Here is a 17323-nt window from a genome sequence, read left to right on the forward strand (position 1 = left end):
GTCCCATAAAAACCATGTCACTAAAAAATATTACACCGGGACTTCCCTGGCGGTCCATTGTTTAAGACTCCGCGCTTCCACCGCAGGGGCATGGGTTCTATCCCTGGTCGGGGAACTAAGATCCCACAAGCCATGTGGTGTGGCCAAAAAAAAAAATTGCACCTTTTTCATTTTTGCCTTTAAGATTCCAAAGGAATATAAGTATTAGCAGTAAGTAGTATCAGACAAGGTACTCTTATATCAATTAGTTATTCCTGCTCCATAAGCCATTCCAAAATTTGGAAGCTTAAAGCAACAATCATCTACCATTTTTCATGAGTCTGCAGGGTTGGCCGGGGGGTCAGCTGCTTTCTGCTGCATCAGTGGGCAGTTTGGCAGGCTCACCACATGTTTGGAGGTAACTCTGCTCCACGCATCTCTCATCCTCCTCTTGGGACCAGCAGGTTATCCCAGCCATGTCCCCATCACAGTGAAGCAGAAGGGCAAAGAGCAAACAGAGATATGCACGACCTCTTTGAGGCCTAGCTCAGAACCGCACAGTTACTTTCTTCCTCCTTATTCTGCAGGCCAGAGCAAGTTACATGGTCAAAGTGGTGGGCATTGTAAAGTTACGTGGCAAAGGGCTTGGGTACAAGGAGGGAAGATGAAGTCGGGCCACGAAGGCAACCTATCTTGCCTTCTGTGCAGTAACAGGAGCCCTGGCATGAACGGACACTTATTGAGACTCACTTAAGTAAAAGTCTTATGTCCAGCTAACCTTGCCAGACTTTCATTTTTTATTTAAAAAACAAGGGGACTTCCCTGGTGGCGCAGTGGTTAAGAATCCGCCTGCCAATGCAGGGGACACGGGTTCGAGCCCTGGTCCGGGAAGATCCCACATGCTGCGGAGCAACTAAGCCTGTGCACCACAACTACTGAGCCTGCACTCTAGAGCCTGCGAGCCACAACTACTGAGCCCACGTGCCACAACTACTGAAGCCCGCACGCCTAGAGCCCGGGCTCTGCAACAAGAGAAGCCACCGCAATGAGAAAACCTGTGCACCACAACAAAGAGAAGACCCCGCTCGCCGCAACTAGAGAAAGCCTGCGTGCAGCAACGAAGACCCAGTGCAACCAAAAATAAATAAATAAAAATAAAATAAAATAAATTTTAAAAAATAAAATAAAATAGAGAGACAATTCTAACCCTCAAGGACTTTACTAATCATACTTGAGGAAATGATGTACAGATAAAACTAGTGAATAAGATGATTATAGAGCAAAAAGCTAAGAAATAGAAGATTTGAACACTTGGCATGTGACTAGCCTAAAGCAAACTTTTGCTGTAAAGGACAAAAGAGTAAATATTTTAACCTTTGTGAGCTGAGTGGTCTCTGTTGCAATTATTCAGCTGTGGTTTCAGCACAGAAGTAGCCATGGATAATACACAAATGGATGGCCATGACTGTGTTCTGATAAATCTTTATTTGTAAAACAGGACAGCAAGCATTAGTTTATAGACCACTGGCCTAGAATATTGAAAGAAATAAAACAGGGTTATGGAAGTTATGGAAGACTTGCTGAAAAAGTTATGGAAGACTTGCTGAAAAAGGAGCAATGGTTTCCAAGGCAATAAAGATTAATTTAGCTCAACAAGATACGTTTTAGATATGAAGCCAGAAAAAACTTATGGTCATTCAATAGGTAAATTTCCAACAGGTTAATGTGGTTCAGTCAGAATAAAAACTCATTTCTCTTCAGGAGTATTACTTGCTGCAAATGATTTCTGCTTCTGATTGCCTGTTTGAAAACATGCTTAAGAATGTTAATATTTTTGCTTAGTTGGAGGATGAGGAAGGAAAGATTTGAAAAGAGAAGAAAAGAAATACCTAATTAAAGAGATTTGATTTTATGCCACTTTAAAATTTGTGTTTGACTGATGTGACCTAGATTTGTATAAAGGAACCAGAGGGATTAATAGGAATGATTTATTTTTAACTATTAAGAAACAATATGCAGAATTTAAGTGGGTATTTTTCCACCTAAATTGTATTTCACTTAGATTTTCCTTAGTAATCTTCATGCTCCCCCTATATTTGAAGAAAAAAAAGCCCAGAATACTGGTAGAAAGTAAAGTTTTTGGCTCAAAATCTTTAATACCTGTTTACTCATTTGTAGTCAGCTTGTCGTCAATAGCCTGTATCTTGACAGATTTCTGCTGATTAAATCCAGATAAAGAAGAGTTTGGACCGTAGCTTTAGGAAAGGTGGGAAGGAGGGATGCCCCCTTGGATAAGATTCTTAATTTTATATACACTACCAAATGTGAACTAGATAGCTAGTGGGAAGCAGCCGCATCGCACAGGGAGATCAGCTTGGTTCTTCGTGACCACCTAGAGGGGTAGGATAGGGAGGGTAGGAGGGAGACACAGAGGGAGGAGATATGGGGATATATGTATATGTATAGATGATTCACTTTGTTATACAGCAACACTAACACACCATTGTAAAGCAATTATACTCCAATAAAGTTGTTAAAAAAAAAGAAGACAATAGTTTAGAGGCTGTAGAAGATGAAAATGGAGAAGGTTTAGGTCGGTGTGCTTTAATTTAGTATTGAAAATCCTCATATTTTAAAAAAGCAAGCCCATTCTAATATTCTTATAATTATCACACTGTTCACTTTGTCGTTTTTATTTATTGCTACTTCATATCTGTGTAGTAAAATAGTTGATCTAAAAAAAAAAAGTTTTCTAAAGCGTCATGTTTTTCTCAGATATCTTAGTTTTTCCCTCCTGGTGGAAATGTCAAAATGTACACAGAAGAAGGGGTCTGAAAGGTATTATTTTATTTCACTCATTTGATTTATTATTTATTGAGCTCCTGCTTTGTGCCAATCGCTGCCTTAGGACCTGGGGATGCAACAATGAGGAAGATCAGCTCTGATTCTTCCCGTTGGGGTGCTCAGGGGCCAGCAATGGCCATGGACGGGTGACCACAGTGCATCCATGTATCGGGGGATCCCAGAGGGAGGGAACCAGTCTCAAAAGTAAGGAGGATTTTTCCCAAGGTAAATAAACTCCCTCCTGATTTTACATACATATGATTAAAATAAAACTGCTAAAGTACAGTGCGTGTCACATGACAAGCACTAAAAAATTTTTTAGCCATCTTAATTATTGTTATTCTTAATGTTACTGTGGAGGCAACACACTGTTAAAATCTTCAAAATCAGACATTTATATGAATGCTCTGAGAGTTTCACAAAGAGACTAAAAATAAATTTTCTTCTTCATAACGAGATAGAATATCTGTAAGTTTATTGGAAGGCTGGATCTTAGGAAGTTTCCCAGCAGATCCTTTACCTAATCCTTTTTCTCATAGCTTGTCTGTGGCTCTCTCTCTCTCTCTGTGAACACAACAGTAAGAAAGGAAATTAATGAGAGAAAAGAGAATGTCTCAAGAAAACATAATGTGTGTAACAAATTAAAAGAAAATGTAAGGTAATAATCAGTAACAGTGAGAGTGGATTTATACGATTATTTTACCTGGGAAAAATGGTATTTTTCCAAGAAACTCAGGGGATTTCAAATGATGTTCTTAAAACCTACCAGGAATTTCTTTTGATTTTATTGCTAACCTCAGGTATGATGACTAGGAATGGCAAATTCTAAGTTCTTTCACGGTGCAGTTTTATTTTAATAAATACATTAAAATAATAACTTTCTCCATTTTCATCTTCTACAGCTTCTAAACTATTGTCTTCTTTTTTTTAACATCTTTATTGGAGTATAATTGCTTTACAATGGTGTGTTTTCATATATATTTCATACATATATAGGGATAAATGTATATGTATAGCTGATTCACATTGTTATAAAACAGAAACTAACACACCATTGTAAAGCAATTATACTCCAACAAAGATGTTAAAAAATTAATTTGAGATGGAACATAAAAGCTAAAACCAATTTCTGGGATAAAACAGACGAGAAAATGTTCATAAGCATGCATTAAACAAAGATTTCTTTAAAAAAACACCAAAAGCAAGCACTAGCCAAAAAAGAAAACGTCGCTAAATTAAAATTTTATTAAAATTAGGAATGGTTCATCAAAGGATATCATTAAGAAAATGAATGGGCAAGCTACCATCTAGGAGAAGGTAGTTGCATTGTGTTTGAAAAAGTACTCATATCCAAGGTATATAAAGAACTCCTACAAATCAAAAAGGAAAAGCAGAGGAAAAGCAGGAAAAGCAGAGAATCCATATTTCACAAAAACGTCTACTTCACAAAAGAAGATGTCCAAAATGGCCGATAAACATATGAAAAAAGTCTCACCATCATTAGTCATCACCCCAGTGAGACACCAGTATTCATTTGGCAGAATGGCTAAAATTAAAAGGGCTGATAATACTAAACGTTAGCAAGAATGTGGAACAACTAAAATTATCCTGCATTGCTGGTGGGAATATAAACTGAACCAGTCATTTTGGAAAAGTGTTTGAGAGTACCTTCAAAAATTAACATACATCCACTCTATCCTAGGTACATAATCAAGAGAAATCAGCATGTATGTCCACTAATGGACATCTATAATAATGTTCATAGCAGTTTTATTTATAATAGCCCCCCACCCAAAAGCCAAATGTCCCAAAACAGGAGAATGGATAAATTAGTTGTGTAGTTGAGGTGTATTTTTCCAACGGAATATTACCCAACAATAAAACAAAACTACTGATACACACAACGTCATGGATGAATTGAACAAGCATTATGCTGAGTAAAAGGAGCCAAACATGGATAAGTACATGCTATACATACACCTTGAAGTTCAAATTCAAGTAAAGCGAATCTATTATAAGTCAGAATGATGGTTTCCTAGAGGGAGAGGAGATGTAGCATTGACTGGGTATTAAGAAACCTTCTGGGATGTCAAGAACGTTTTAGATCTTGATCTGAGAGGTGGTTACATGTTGTACACATGAAAAAACTCACTGAGCTGTGTACTTGAGATTTGTGAACTACTGCATGTAAGATATAGTTCCATTAAAATTTTAACATTAAAGTCATAACGATAGATTCGAATGACACGGGGAAAAGTTTTGGTGAGCCAAAGTTATAAATTGCATATGTAATGTGATGTGAAATAAAGATTTTCATAGAAAATCACTGAAAGAAAATATACTGAAGAATTAACAGTGATTTCTGGATGGTAGGACTGTGTTATTTCCATTTGTTAATCGTTTTCAGCATCTCCTAACTTTTCTCTAATGAAGTATATTACTTCTATAACAGAAAAGCTGAAATGGGAACAGCTGTAACTAAGAAGGTATTTGTCGTAACTTGATCCTCAATTGTAAATCCATTTTGATACTTTGGGGGTGGGAAGTAGCAATTTAGGACAGGCAAATTCATAGAGCTGTAGGGTTAGCGAAAGCTTCATGCTTAAAACCTCAGGGGAACTGAGACAGCATGTAGGGAAGATGTGGTTAGAAGCAGGAGCGGGGCTGGACAGCTAACCTTGTGTGATGTTGTCTTTGACCTGTGATCCTCAATCTATGTTCGTTGACTGTGTTTCTATCCACTTCATGGATTCTGTGGTCCTTCACATGTATAATTGCTTTTTCACTTAACATGTTGATCTTTTAAGCCATTTGTAATTCTTATTCCTAAAAAACTCTTTTCCTATCCTTTTACATCTTCAGGCATTACCGTTTGCTCTGTTCTCTATTTTGCGGCATCCTTCCCCTACCACCCTGCTTCTCCATATGCCAATGTGAGTTTAAAAATTAATAGTCCCAAGGCATTCTCTCCTCCTGAGAAATAAATAAATAAAACAATACCAGAAACACACACACACACAGAGCTCCAAATGATCCATCTGTTGAAGACATCCACCATCCACTTCATCCTGGTTCAGGCTATTTTTGTTTGCTTTGTCTTGAAAGCTCCTATATTGAAAGCCTTTAAAGAGTACTTAGGTTTTCATCAGAAAATGAAAAGCAAATCACTTTGTTTTTCCATTTTATACCTATTACAGAACTGTACACAAAGAAATGCTCAATAAATGCTGATTGAATTTCCCTTCTACAGATCACGGTCTATGCCACATTCAGATTTTTCTGTGCACGTTTTTACTGATGAGTGCACATTTATAATTATGAAGCGGATTGTGGAAGGGGTCATATTCTTTAGAATCCAGTATTTTTCTGAATCTGTTCTCTGCAAACCTGTATCCTCTTAGGTAAGTTTAATTACTACATTTAAAGGATGAATTGAATTGAAGGATGAATTGAAGTCTTTTGAAAGTGTTTTTTTTTCAACTGCTTCTCTTCTTTTTTTGGCAGGGTAAGCAATAGCGTTATGCTGTTACTGGAAATTTTAGTCAATAAGATGTATGCTTCTTTAATTAGAATGCTAGGAAGTCCTGCTGAGTTGAATCATTTAGTTAGTGCAATGAGCTGAGAGGTTTGAGCATTTGTGTGCAGAGGGTCAATTTCAGTAAATTGAGTATATATGGGCAATTTTAATATATTTTCCCAGATAACTTAAATCTAGTATTCGTTTTAAGGTCCAATGTTCATAAATATTTGTGAAGCATCTCCCCAGAAACAGACACAGAAATGAGAGAGACCACCTTTGCTTTCAAGGAGTTCCTGGTCCAGTGAGTTCTTTTCTCCTTCATCCATTCCCACGGCCCCAACCCTCACTTTGGTGGGTGCTGCCAAAGTGACACCTCCAGCTTTGACTTCTCCCCTGGGAGCTAGAGCAGCATGCCCCGTTTCCTGCTGGTTACCACGCCATGGATGTTCTGATGACATCTTAAACTCATATTACATCTGCAATGATCACCTTCTTCACCCTAACTCATTCTCTTTCCTACGTCTCTTTTCTCAATGGCTCTACTTTTTTCCAGTCACTCAAGCTCTAACCTTTGGGAGTTCTAACAAAACCCCTTACATTACAAATTTATTTCCCCCTTGCTAAGCATCCACCTCCTTTTATTCCGGCCACTTGTCTAGTGGAGTCACCTCCTATAAACACTGCCCATCCTCAGAGCGGCTGGGTGTATGAGTCCATGCAAGAAAGCGGTGGCTCAGCAGGATACCCTAGATTTGTGGGAAGATCTTAGAACGATCTTGTGTTCCTTGTCTACTAATAACCCTGTCTCACTCCACTTGCCCCTTGGTTGTCAAACTTACCCACCTCTCTTCCCATCTCAACCTAGGCTGGGTGCTTTCCCTTCCCTTCTTCCTCCTAAATGATCACGCATAATTGGTTGCTTCCCCATTTCCACTTCTCTTTCTGACTCAGTATTTGCAGACAGGCAACTCTTCCATTGGATTATCTCCCTCAAGCACTTGCGCCTTCCAATACGACACAGACTGAAGTTCTCCCAACCCCCAATACTGCCTGCCTAGGCAGCTCCCAAATCGTGGCCTGCCCCAACCAATGACATGGTGTCAAAAGTGGTATGCTTTGAGACTCCAAAAGTAGGTTATGCGTTTGTTCCCATTCCCAAAGTTCATGATATGGTGTTTACCATGGGATAAGAACATACAGTTTATGATTTATAGCATATTGGAGAGAAGCTATGATTTTTGCATTGGGGGAAACGTGAGAGGCAAAACTTAATGGAGAAACATGGATGGATCTCGAAAACATGCTGAACAAAAGAAGCTGGGGGCGAAAGGGTACATACTAGATAGTTCTATTTATGTGAAGTTCTAGAATGAGAAAAATGGTGGGAGAAATCAGAATAGTGGTTGCCTCTGATGTGGAGGTGGAGAGCGACTGGGAAAGATCACAAGGGAACTTTCTGAGGTGACGGATGTGTTCTATACCTTGAGAGAGGTGTGGGTTACGTGGGCGAATGAATTTGTCTAAACTCATTGAAGTGTATGCCTAAGATCTATGCTTTTCACCGTAGGTAAAAATTGTATAAAAGAAACAAAAAAGTAAGGGGAAACATACAGAGTAGAATTCATAATAGTATCCTCGTGATTAGAGATAAAGGATTATATAATGTAGGTATAAAGAAAATAATGTAATGGAGAAAGGACATGCTTTTGCATTCGTGGCAAGGAAAAAAGGTGGTAAAATTTGCTCTGGAAGTAAGTGCTGCTGGTATCATACACTCAGCTGTTTGGGAATAATGGCCACTTTTGTGGTGGTTCACAGCAGATATGTCATAATTAAAATCCAATTCTGCAAGTAAGAAAATATCTTGTATGTGAAACCTTCCAATGCTTCTAAAATTCTTCCACCCCTTTGCCTTCCTCCAGTACCTGACATAAACCACAACTGTTTGGTTCAAGCATGGTGAGTAGGAGAGTTTACATGATAGGTTTGCAATAACAGATACATAGATCTTACTTAGGCTGGTAACCCACAGGCCATGATAGGCCTGTGAACATGTGTTGCTTTCTTTCTCTTTTTTGTGGGGGAGGGGAGGATGTGGATCGTGTTTTTTGTTTGTTTGTTTTGTTTTTAATTACTTGCAAATGTTTGAAACTTGGGATATTTCACATAAAAATCTGAACACCTGGTAACCCTTGGCTGGCGTTCCAAAACAGCAATAACTGGCTGGATCTGAATAGTGGCTCCTTCTTTAGGTGGGGAACGTACTTTACACACATCTTACTACAAGTATCACAGGTATCTTAGGACCAAACTACTGCCTCAATTGTTTTCATTTCTATTTTCAGTCCCGTAAGTATTTGAATATGCAGCCTTTGAATTAACATTTATAGAGCGCCTCATATGTTCTAGGAATTATTAGGGGCTTTAGCAGGTACATACGGTAGATACTATTACTATATCCATTTTACAGACAAGGCAACCAAGGTTTAAATAAGTGAAGAACTTCCCTGAGGTTGCCCAGCAGTAAGGAGCAAAGCCAGAATCTGAAGGACGTTTTCTTACTCCAGAGCCCATGCATTTACCCACCACATTGTTGTTCTCCTTCGTTTATTTTTAGCTTTGGTTTCATCCATTATTTAGTACCAACCTCTGGTTGAGTTCTTGTTGGTTTCCTTATGATTTATTTTGATAGAATAACCCCTGGTCTCCAAACTCTCTTGATTTTGCATCCTTAGCAGTAAAAAAAACCATGCCTATTTATGTTTATTATTTACTAATAAATAATACTCTTGTATATTAATATTATATACATTCTAAAGCATACATATATTCTAAAATGTTAAAGAATAAGATATTATGTATATATTTATATACATAATATCTCATATATATATATATAAAATTTTCTTTCTACACTGCAATTAATTATCTTCTACGTATCGCATACCCTGTTTTGACAACCAGTACATGAAACAATGCCTGGACGATGATTCTGCCTGAAAGCATCTTTCATGTCAGAGACTCCCAATTTTGTATCCAATAAATTGTCCCTTCCAGATAAAGGGTGCAGTAGAAAGTCACCAGATCAGCCCAGATTACGGAAAGAACAAAATTCTCCTTCGTTAGAAAAGTCGTTGTTCATCTGTAACCGCATTGACAACACTGTGCTCTAACCTCTTACAGCCCTGAACTTCCAAATGGCTAAGAGCATCCTTTGTTGATATTAAGGTCTCATATTTGCCTTTGGGCAGTGTAGGTTCTCTGCAAACCTCTAATTCTGACTGGGAGTTTAGTCTCAAGGGATGGAGCGTCCTCCCGGTCCCAGTTCCTCAGTTGGAGCTGCAGGGGGTCCGTGTAGAGCGTGCACCCTCTCACCTCACGGGGCTGCTGCCACGATTAACAAAACTGCACAAAAACAAGTGCTGAGAGAGGCTGTTAATGAATCACTGTGAAAGGCATCTGCGGGCACGTGCCAAGAGTTTTCCCGGAGTTCTGACACTGTAAAGAATGGCTGTGAGGGCTTCTCTGGTGGCGCAGTGGTTGAGAGCCCGCCTGCCGATGCAGGGGACGCGGGTTCGTGCCCCGGTCCGGGGAGATCCCACATGCCGCGGAGCGGCTGGGCCCGTGAGCCATGGCCGCTGAGCCTGCGCGTCCGGAGCCTGTGCTCCGCAACGGGAGAGGCCACAACAGTGAGAGGCCCGCGTACCGCAAAAAAAAAAAAGAATGGCTGTGAGCAGCATTTGGGGGGCGTGTCTTGCGTGTGTGTTTTTTCTCTGACTAGAGTTGTTTATATGTGGACGGATAGGTTCTGCCTTCTAAGACCTGAGCTTTCCCTGATCTTCCTTCCATCATCTTGTGCGATCTGAATAAAGCTTTCTTCTGGAGCATTCTGTTTGGATTGTTCTTTTCTGTCTTACCCTAGTCCCCTTCTTTTCTTAATAAGTTTTTTCTTCAAGATCCAGATCCAGCACCCTATTCTCCAGAATCCCACCAGCCCCAGGCTGACCCATCCTTTCTCTCTCAGGCACTTTCATAACCTCAGAGCATGGCACTGACAGCATGGCAAGGGAACACACTTGACACACACGCCCCATGGACTCCCTCGAGGGAAAGCCTTCTTTTGTGTGCTATTGTTGGAAATGTAACAGAAATGCATAAAATTGTCCACGTAAAATCTGAAACATAAACCACATCTCTTTCTGAAACACATTTTTTAAGACAAAATTAAAAGGTACCACTAACTATATCTCAAATATCTAAACCAAACCCCTCTCCCATCTTTTACTGCACTAACTATACACTGGGGTGGATTTACCAAGTTGCACTATAGTGAGGCATATACACTCCCATGTCTCCGGCTAATTTCCGTGCTCTCTGAAGGCCCTTGTCTTATTCATCATTAAGGCCGCTAACGCCTGGACTGTCCTATTGTGACACTCAGTATATCTTTGTGGAATGAAGAGAGCTCCCTTAAGCAAAGGATGCAGAAAAGCCTGACGCTGATTTCCATCAGCAGATCTCCTGTTATATTCCTTGTCTCCCTTACATATGTCTTGTGACCACAGACTCCAGGGAGTTCCTCTTTGAAGTCAAAGTTTAAGTGCAGAGGTGAGTGATCTGCAGAAAAGATGTGGTGAGCAAAAGGCCCTGGTTATGGCATAGTCAGGAAGTAGGCTGTTCGGGGTGGAATAGATTATTTGACATTTTCTAATAAATTGACAGTGAACATGAGATTTGCCAGAGTGAGTCGGAGCTATTCTGTGTCGAGATAGATAAATTATGAATACCTCAAACCATGCCACTGGAAACGCTCCCCTCTGCAGTCTCCCTCCTGGGAGGGCCCTGGAGGGGAGGCCGGAGCAGGCAGGCACCGCGCACCTGCTCCGGGTCCAGCGCCTCCATCAGTGGTGGTGCAGAAAAGTGCTGACGCCGGGCTTTCTCTTTCCTATGCTCAGCTTTTTATCCCACCAGCAAGAACAACCTGTCTCCTAATGACCAACCACTGGGACAGCTTTCTGTGGCCACAGCTGGCCTGGGCCACTCAGGCATGTGCGTGTCACCGAGTGCCTTCCAGTCCAGTGGCACTTAGGTGAGCTCTGACCAGCAGGAGGATAACCACATCCTGAAGCTGCATATGTGGGAACAGGAGTTCTCAGACCCTTAAAGCAGTTATTAATGACCGAAGTGTGTTTTGTCTTTGATATCTGCCTTTTATCCAAGTATTGTGTCCTGGTATTTTACAGTGACTCATCAAGAGTTGTCAAATTCTGTTTACAAGGAGGCCCTGAGCAGCTAGTGTGTGTAGAGTCCTACGTGAAGGAAACAGGATGACAGAGGCAAGACTCCTGACCTCTAGAAACTTAGCACCAGTGGGGAAAATAAGGCCGTCTACAGGTAACCGTGTTACAAGGCAGGGTATAATAAATCCCACAGCAGAGCTGCTTTTGAAGACAAGACAGGAAGAAATTAATTCTAGCTGGAGGGATTCTGGAAGTCTTGATGGAGAAGGTAGCAGCTGAGCTGCATTTTTAAGCACAGATGGAATTTCAGAAAGCTCAGGTGGGAGAAGGTTGAGGTATTTCAGGAAAAGAGAAAGAAGCACAGAAAGAATTAAGGGTTGGGGAACATGGGGTGTGTTCAGGGCAGGAGAAGTTTCGGCAACGGAAGGAGACCCCAGCCTTGTGGGTTGTGATCTGTGGTAAGTAACGTTAGTGCTCTGACTCCGTGGAACAGATTCGTGAGGCAGCCTTGTGTAACGCACGGGGTTCGAGCTCCAGGGATGCCTGTGACCATCCCCGAGCTGATCCCTGTCTGCGGCTGCTTCCTTGAAGGCATTCCAAGCCTGCCTTTCATTGCTATTTGGAAATCTTGCCTGTGGAGAGTTATTGTTAGAGGGTAATCTGAGACACTTGCTGTCTGTTAAACTAATTACGCTTCAGTCCTCCGAGTGCCTTGGTGCCCTCAATCCTAAATGCTTAGCAGATTTAATGTAGCATCTGAATTATTAATGGAGATGATATGGAAGAGGGGGCTTGGCTGCTGGTCCCGTTTTGAGCAGGTCTTGGACGGGTGGCATTACGGGAAGAGAGGCAGCTGCTTGCAGAGTGATGGACGAAGCAGGCCTTCCAGAGGAGCCCTACCCAGACAGGAGCCTGTGCCAGTATGCTCAGAAAATCACAGCCTGCCTTGGAGGGATGGGTAAGACCCCTTAAACATTGGGCTTCGTGGAGGAGATGCCCAGGTTAATGTTGCAGGCGAACAGAAGGACTAAACTTAAGACTTGCTGGTGGCAGGGAGCAGGTGTAGCTGCTGGAGTGGGAGAACCTCCAGCGAGCTGAGGTGTAATCGTCTGGAAGTCCGGTCGACGGTGCCCCTTCCTCTGAACCCTCCCACTTAAAAAACTGTTGTTTCTCTGCTTACTCTGCCCTGCTCAGCAGCAAAGATCATCCTGATTATTGTGAACTACTGCAGGTGTTTTCAATGGACTTGCTAAGCTCTTCTGTTTGCTCACTTCTGATTAAAACAAAATCCAAAACTGAAAAACAAGTAGTGCTATTTGTCACTGATGAAGCCACAGACTGTAAATTCAAACTATTTCCTTATAAAACTAAATCCCATAAAAATTGGCATCTTAAAGATGGTAATATTCTCTCTTAAAATTTTTTTTTCTTAGCAAAAAGCAGGTAAATCTTAGCAGGTGATTTAAAGGGGGAGGAGGGACATTTGTCTGAAAAAAAAAAAAGACCTAAATAGTTACATGGGGGCTTCCCTGGTGGTGCAGTGGTTGAGAGTCCGCCTGCCGATGCAGGGGACACGGGTTCGTGCCCCAGTCCGGGAGGATCCCATATGCCGCGGAGCGGCTGGGCCCGTGAGCCATGGCCACTGAGCCTGCGCATCCGGAGCCTGTGCTCCGCAACGGGAGAGGCCACAACAGTGAGAGGCCCGCGTACCGCAAAAAAAAAAAAAAAAAAAAAAAAGTTACATGGGATAAATTAAAGTCAGAATTCACTTGCGGAGAATTGCTGCAGGGATTGACCTGTGACTGGCACACTAAGAGCAGTACTTAAGGCATCTGTCCCCTGAGCACTGTGCAACCCCCAAATCCTTGGTTCTGAGGTTGGGGTTCATCTCATTATTGAGCTCCTACAGTATGCACAGGCAGAGTGCTCAGGGCCTCTCAGTGCTGGTTGAAGCTCTTGGTTCATTTTCCCACTGACAGTTTCTTTTCATCTTTTATCATAGAAGAAAAGCTTGTTCAGGTGCCGTGGAACTGTTGCTAGCAGCATTAGGAAAGTCCTATTAGATAAGATATGCAGGCCACACAAATTACACATTCGTAATTAGCATTAGCTTTGTAGTGTAATGCATTGTGATACCTTGTTTTATAACCACGTGAACTGTCACAGAAACCACTTTACTGCTTTGTAAATGCTGTGACTGTAATTTTACATGAGCTGCGGCAAGAGGCTGATGTTGGTGCAGCAGTGGAAGAAATGGGTCCACTGGTGCTTCTTTAAGGATCTCCTCCATACGGTGCTTTCATGGCTGAAGAGGTTGCTGTCAGGCAGATACCACTGAAAGTTTATTTTTAAGACTGGAGGTGTGGCCTCTGCTGGGTGTTTACAATGAGCTATGTGGAAGAGGTTAAGCTAAGAACTCTGGGCACTCTGGAAAGTGGAACATAGCTCAGGGGTGCCCAATGTCACTGCTGACTCCAGCTCCCAAGCAGCCAGCATCTGAATTCTTAACTCTCTCCACCCCCTGAGAAAGAACTCAGTACCTCAGTACCTCTCACTTACATGCAATGAGATTGTCTTTAAAAGAAAACCAACCTCTCATCAGCCTTCTTTATGGTTCATATTTACTTTCCATCCTGACCTAAAATTCATAAAATAGATAGAACTTCTTATATATAATCCTTTTATTGAAGAAGAATTTAATTTTTTTTCCTTTTACAGTCTATCAGTATATAACTGCTTTTTAACTACATATATGGATCTATAAACTTGTCCAGAAATTTAAGTGTGGCCTGAATATGTTCTGCTGAAACAACAGCTGAGTCAGTGCTGTAGAATTCATTTTAGTGGGCAATGCTTGACAAGTTTAGGGACCGAGAAGGCAGGATAACTTTGTCATGGAGTAGTTATACTTTTGCTTGGTCAGGAAGATGCTGGATTTGAAAAAAAGTCATCTTATCTGTCCAAAGTCTATGTTTGTGTATCGTTAGTATATACTAGAGCCTATGTTTAAAGTGGCTGCGTCCAGCTTCTCTACATAGAAACATATATATGTTTCACAAACAGGCCATGTGGACACACACATAAGCAGATAGACCTTTTCACTTTCTCAGTTTGCAAAGGACAGGCCTATAGGAAACTAACCACAGGAAGAAGGAATTCACGGTTTAGGGAGGAGGTTCCCATATTACAATGTTTATTAGAAAAACACTCTAGAAGAACCAGTAGGTCTACAATGGGCCTCTGGCATCTGTGTTTTAAACAGACTGGTCCAGGAACCATACTTTGGGAAACACTTGATAAAATATCTCACGTTGTACATCCTAAGGCTCTTCAAAATAGACAAGCAAGAAATAGAACACATACAGCTTGTTTCACTCGCTTTGAAAACTGTTTTCAGAGGAAGACCTTGGAAGGATCTTTTCTGGAGGCAATGCTGGTATAGGGCTTAATTTCCAAAATTTGATGACAAAAATTTCACCGTGTGACTGTGGTGTGCAGAAGCTTCCATACTTGCACCCTCTGCAGCTCCAGCCCAATCTGGATGGCCTTTGGGGCAGAGTCGATCTCCATTCCCACTGTGATTCCCATTGGCCTAGAATCATTCTAGCAAATTTGAATTCTCTGGTTCTTGAACTCTGTAACTAAATCCTGCATTAAAGATTAGGAGCTAATAATAAAAGAAACAAAGATTTCCTTTCTCTGCTTCATCTCTCTATAGCTTTTGTGGAAGGACCTGTCGACTGTGGTAGAAACAGTCATGGTTTAGGAGTCAGGAGACCTGGCTTCACCCTGGGCTTGCTGTGTTGTCCTGGGAAAGTCACTTAACATCTCTAAGGCTTACTTCCTCATCTTAATGTTAAAGGGCTGGAGTAGATCAATGCTTCCTGGATGTTGGTCCTGGTATGGGGAACTTTGAAAAATATAAGTTCCTGGGACTCACCTCCAAAGAATCCCATTCAGTGGTCTGGGCTAGTGCCCCAGATTTTGTATTTCTCAAAAACTCTACACAAGATTCTTCTGCACAGTGATATTTGGGAACCACTGGACTAGACTATCTTTGAAGACGTTTCTAGCTCTATAATTCAATTCTGTTTAAAGTGTGTAAGGGCTTTACTGAAAAGAAAAGGCTATTAGAATATAATAGCCCAATGACAGGAGAAGGAGCATGGTTTTATTCACTCTGACTTGTGACTATTGTGTGTTTATAGACGGTCACATATTGTGCTTAACCTTACTGAGTGGATATCAGAGGGTAAGTACTCATTACCAGGGTTGTCCTTTGTACATCAGCAGCCCTAACTGTGTGATGGTCCTGCTAGCTTATAACTTTATTAATACACGCAGCTACCTTCATGATAATTGTCTCCATTATGTGATTCTTCTAGGGATTCTGCAATAACAGAAAACACATGAAACAACATTAAGAATATTATTAGCTTTTGGATTAATGGAATGAGGCAGAAAGATTTTCATGACACTAGGGGGAGGAGTTTTCCCTCTAGAAAAGGAAAAGGATTATTTACTGTGGCCTGGAGCTAGATATGTCGCTAGTTGAAGCTGAAGAACTTTAACTGAGCTCTCCCTTCCATGAGATCTGAAATACTAGAGAACTTGGAATTATTATCCTGAGTTGTTTCTGCTATGCATTTTTAGATTCTATTCGATAGATATGGCTATTCACAGTACTCTTACCAGATGATATTGAATATCCTAGGAATAGCCGCGGGTGAATTCTTTCAGCTGTTGCAGCTCTGTCCTTCCTCTTGCTCTGGATATTAATCTGACTTTTAAATATGCATTCATGTCTCTGACTGACATAGTCTTGAGTTCCTGGTAGCGGTTGTTTTTATACCTGATCATCTGTGTATATGGAGGCCTACCTAAGCTCTTGAGGGTAATCACTTAAATACATCTTCCTTAATCTTCTTTTCTGGGCAGTGAGAAAAAAACAATAAGGAGTCAGGAGAGTTGCAGAGAAGCACAGCTTCCTGGGAGCCTGGTATCTATTTCTAACTTCTTTGTAATCAGTGCCAAGATGCCTTGCTTCCTTGGTTTAAAGTCTCTGGGGAAATTGTTCAACTCGGTGAAAAGCAAAGTCACCTCATCTGAAAAAACCAGCACCAGGGGGTCATACAGAAGGATACTGGTTGTCGAGGATGTGTATGCCCCTGGGAGCCCCTACCCTGCTCACAGGCGGGCCACCATCACTCATTTGTTGTGTCTACATCCTGAGGTCTATTGCATGTTTGAGCACTTGTTGAACAACCTTGATCTTCTTGGTAAGTAAAAGAGCCCACTCTGGACACGGCTTTGTGTTTCGTGATTGGCATAAGTAATAAAGTGTTATCTAGAACCATTCTTCCATTATGTATTCTTCAAAGGAAACACTATCCTTGATATATAATTAATGGGGTGAGGGTGGGAGCAATGGAGAATGTAACATAAGTACAGCTATGGAGCTATATATTCTGACGGTAATTTTGTCCATGATTTTATGATCTCAGTAGCAAATACGTCTCTTTCCATACTTAGTACTAATAATGGTCTGTAATAGGAAGTATGATGGAAAAGAAAGATCTCTATCGATAGATGTTTTTCTTTCATATGATATAAGGTGAATGGAAAAGAAATACTCAAGGCAGCAGACTGCCACTAGTAAAACGAGACCTAAGTGAAGTTGAGGTCTAAATTGTCACTGCCTCAGGTGTGCTGATCTTGTGAAATATTTTAAAAGAAAAGA

General features: G+C 41.1%; 1 protein-coding gene across 4 annotated transcripts in view; it reads left to right on the top strand.

Annotated features, from left to right (window-relative positions):
* Positions 1 to 17323, top strand: part of ABLIM1 (actin binding LIM protein 1) — a 312495-nt gene that overhangs the window by 97421 nt on the left and 197751 nt on the right. Inside the window, exon 1 of one of the 4 annotated variants that reach the window (XM_082854665.1) lies at positions 14354 to 16862. The exons of the other annotated variants lie outside the window; for them this stretch is intronic. Within the exon in view, the coding sequence (XP_082710791.1) occupies positions 16619 to 16862 (244 nt within the window). The 5' untranslated portion in view covers positions 14354 to 16618. Of the gene's footprint in view, positions 1 to 14353; positions 16863 to 17323 lie in introns of those variants that run through there. 4 annotated transcript variants of the gene reach the window in all.

Source organism: Leucopleurus acutus (genome assembly GCF_964270905.1).
Source record: "Leucopleurus acutus genome assembly, chromosome: 14".
In the NCBI taxonomy this organism is placed as follows: domain Eukaryota; kingdom Metazoa; phylum Chordata; class Mammalia; order Artiodactyla; family Delphinidae; genus Leucopleurus; species Leucopleurus acutus.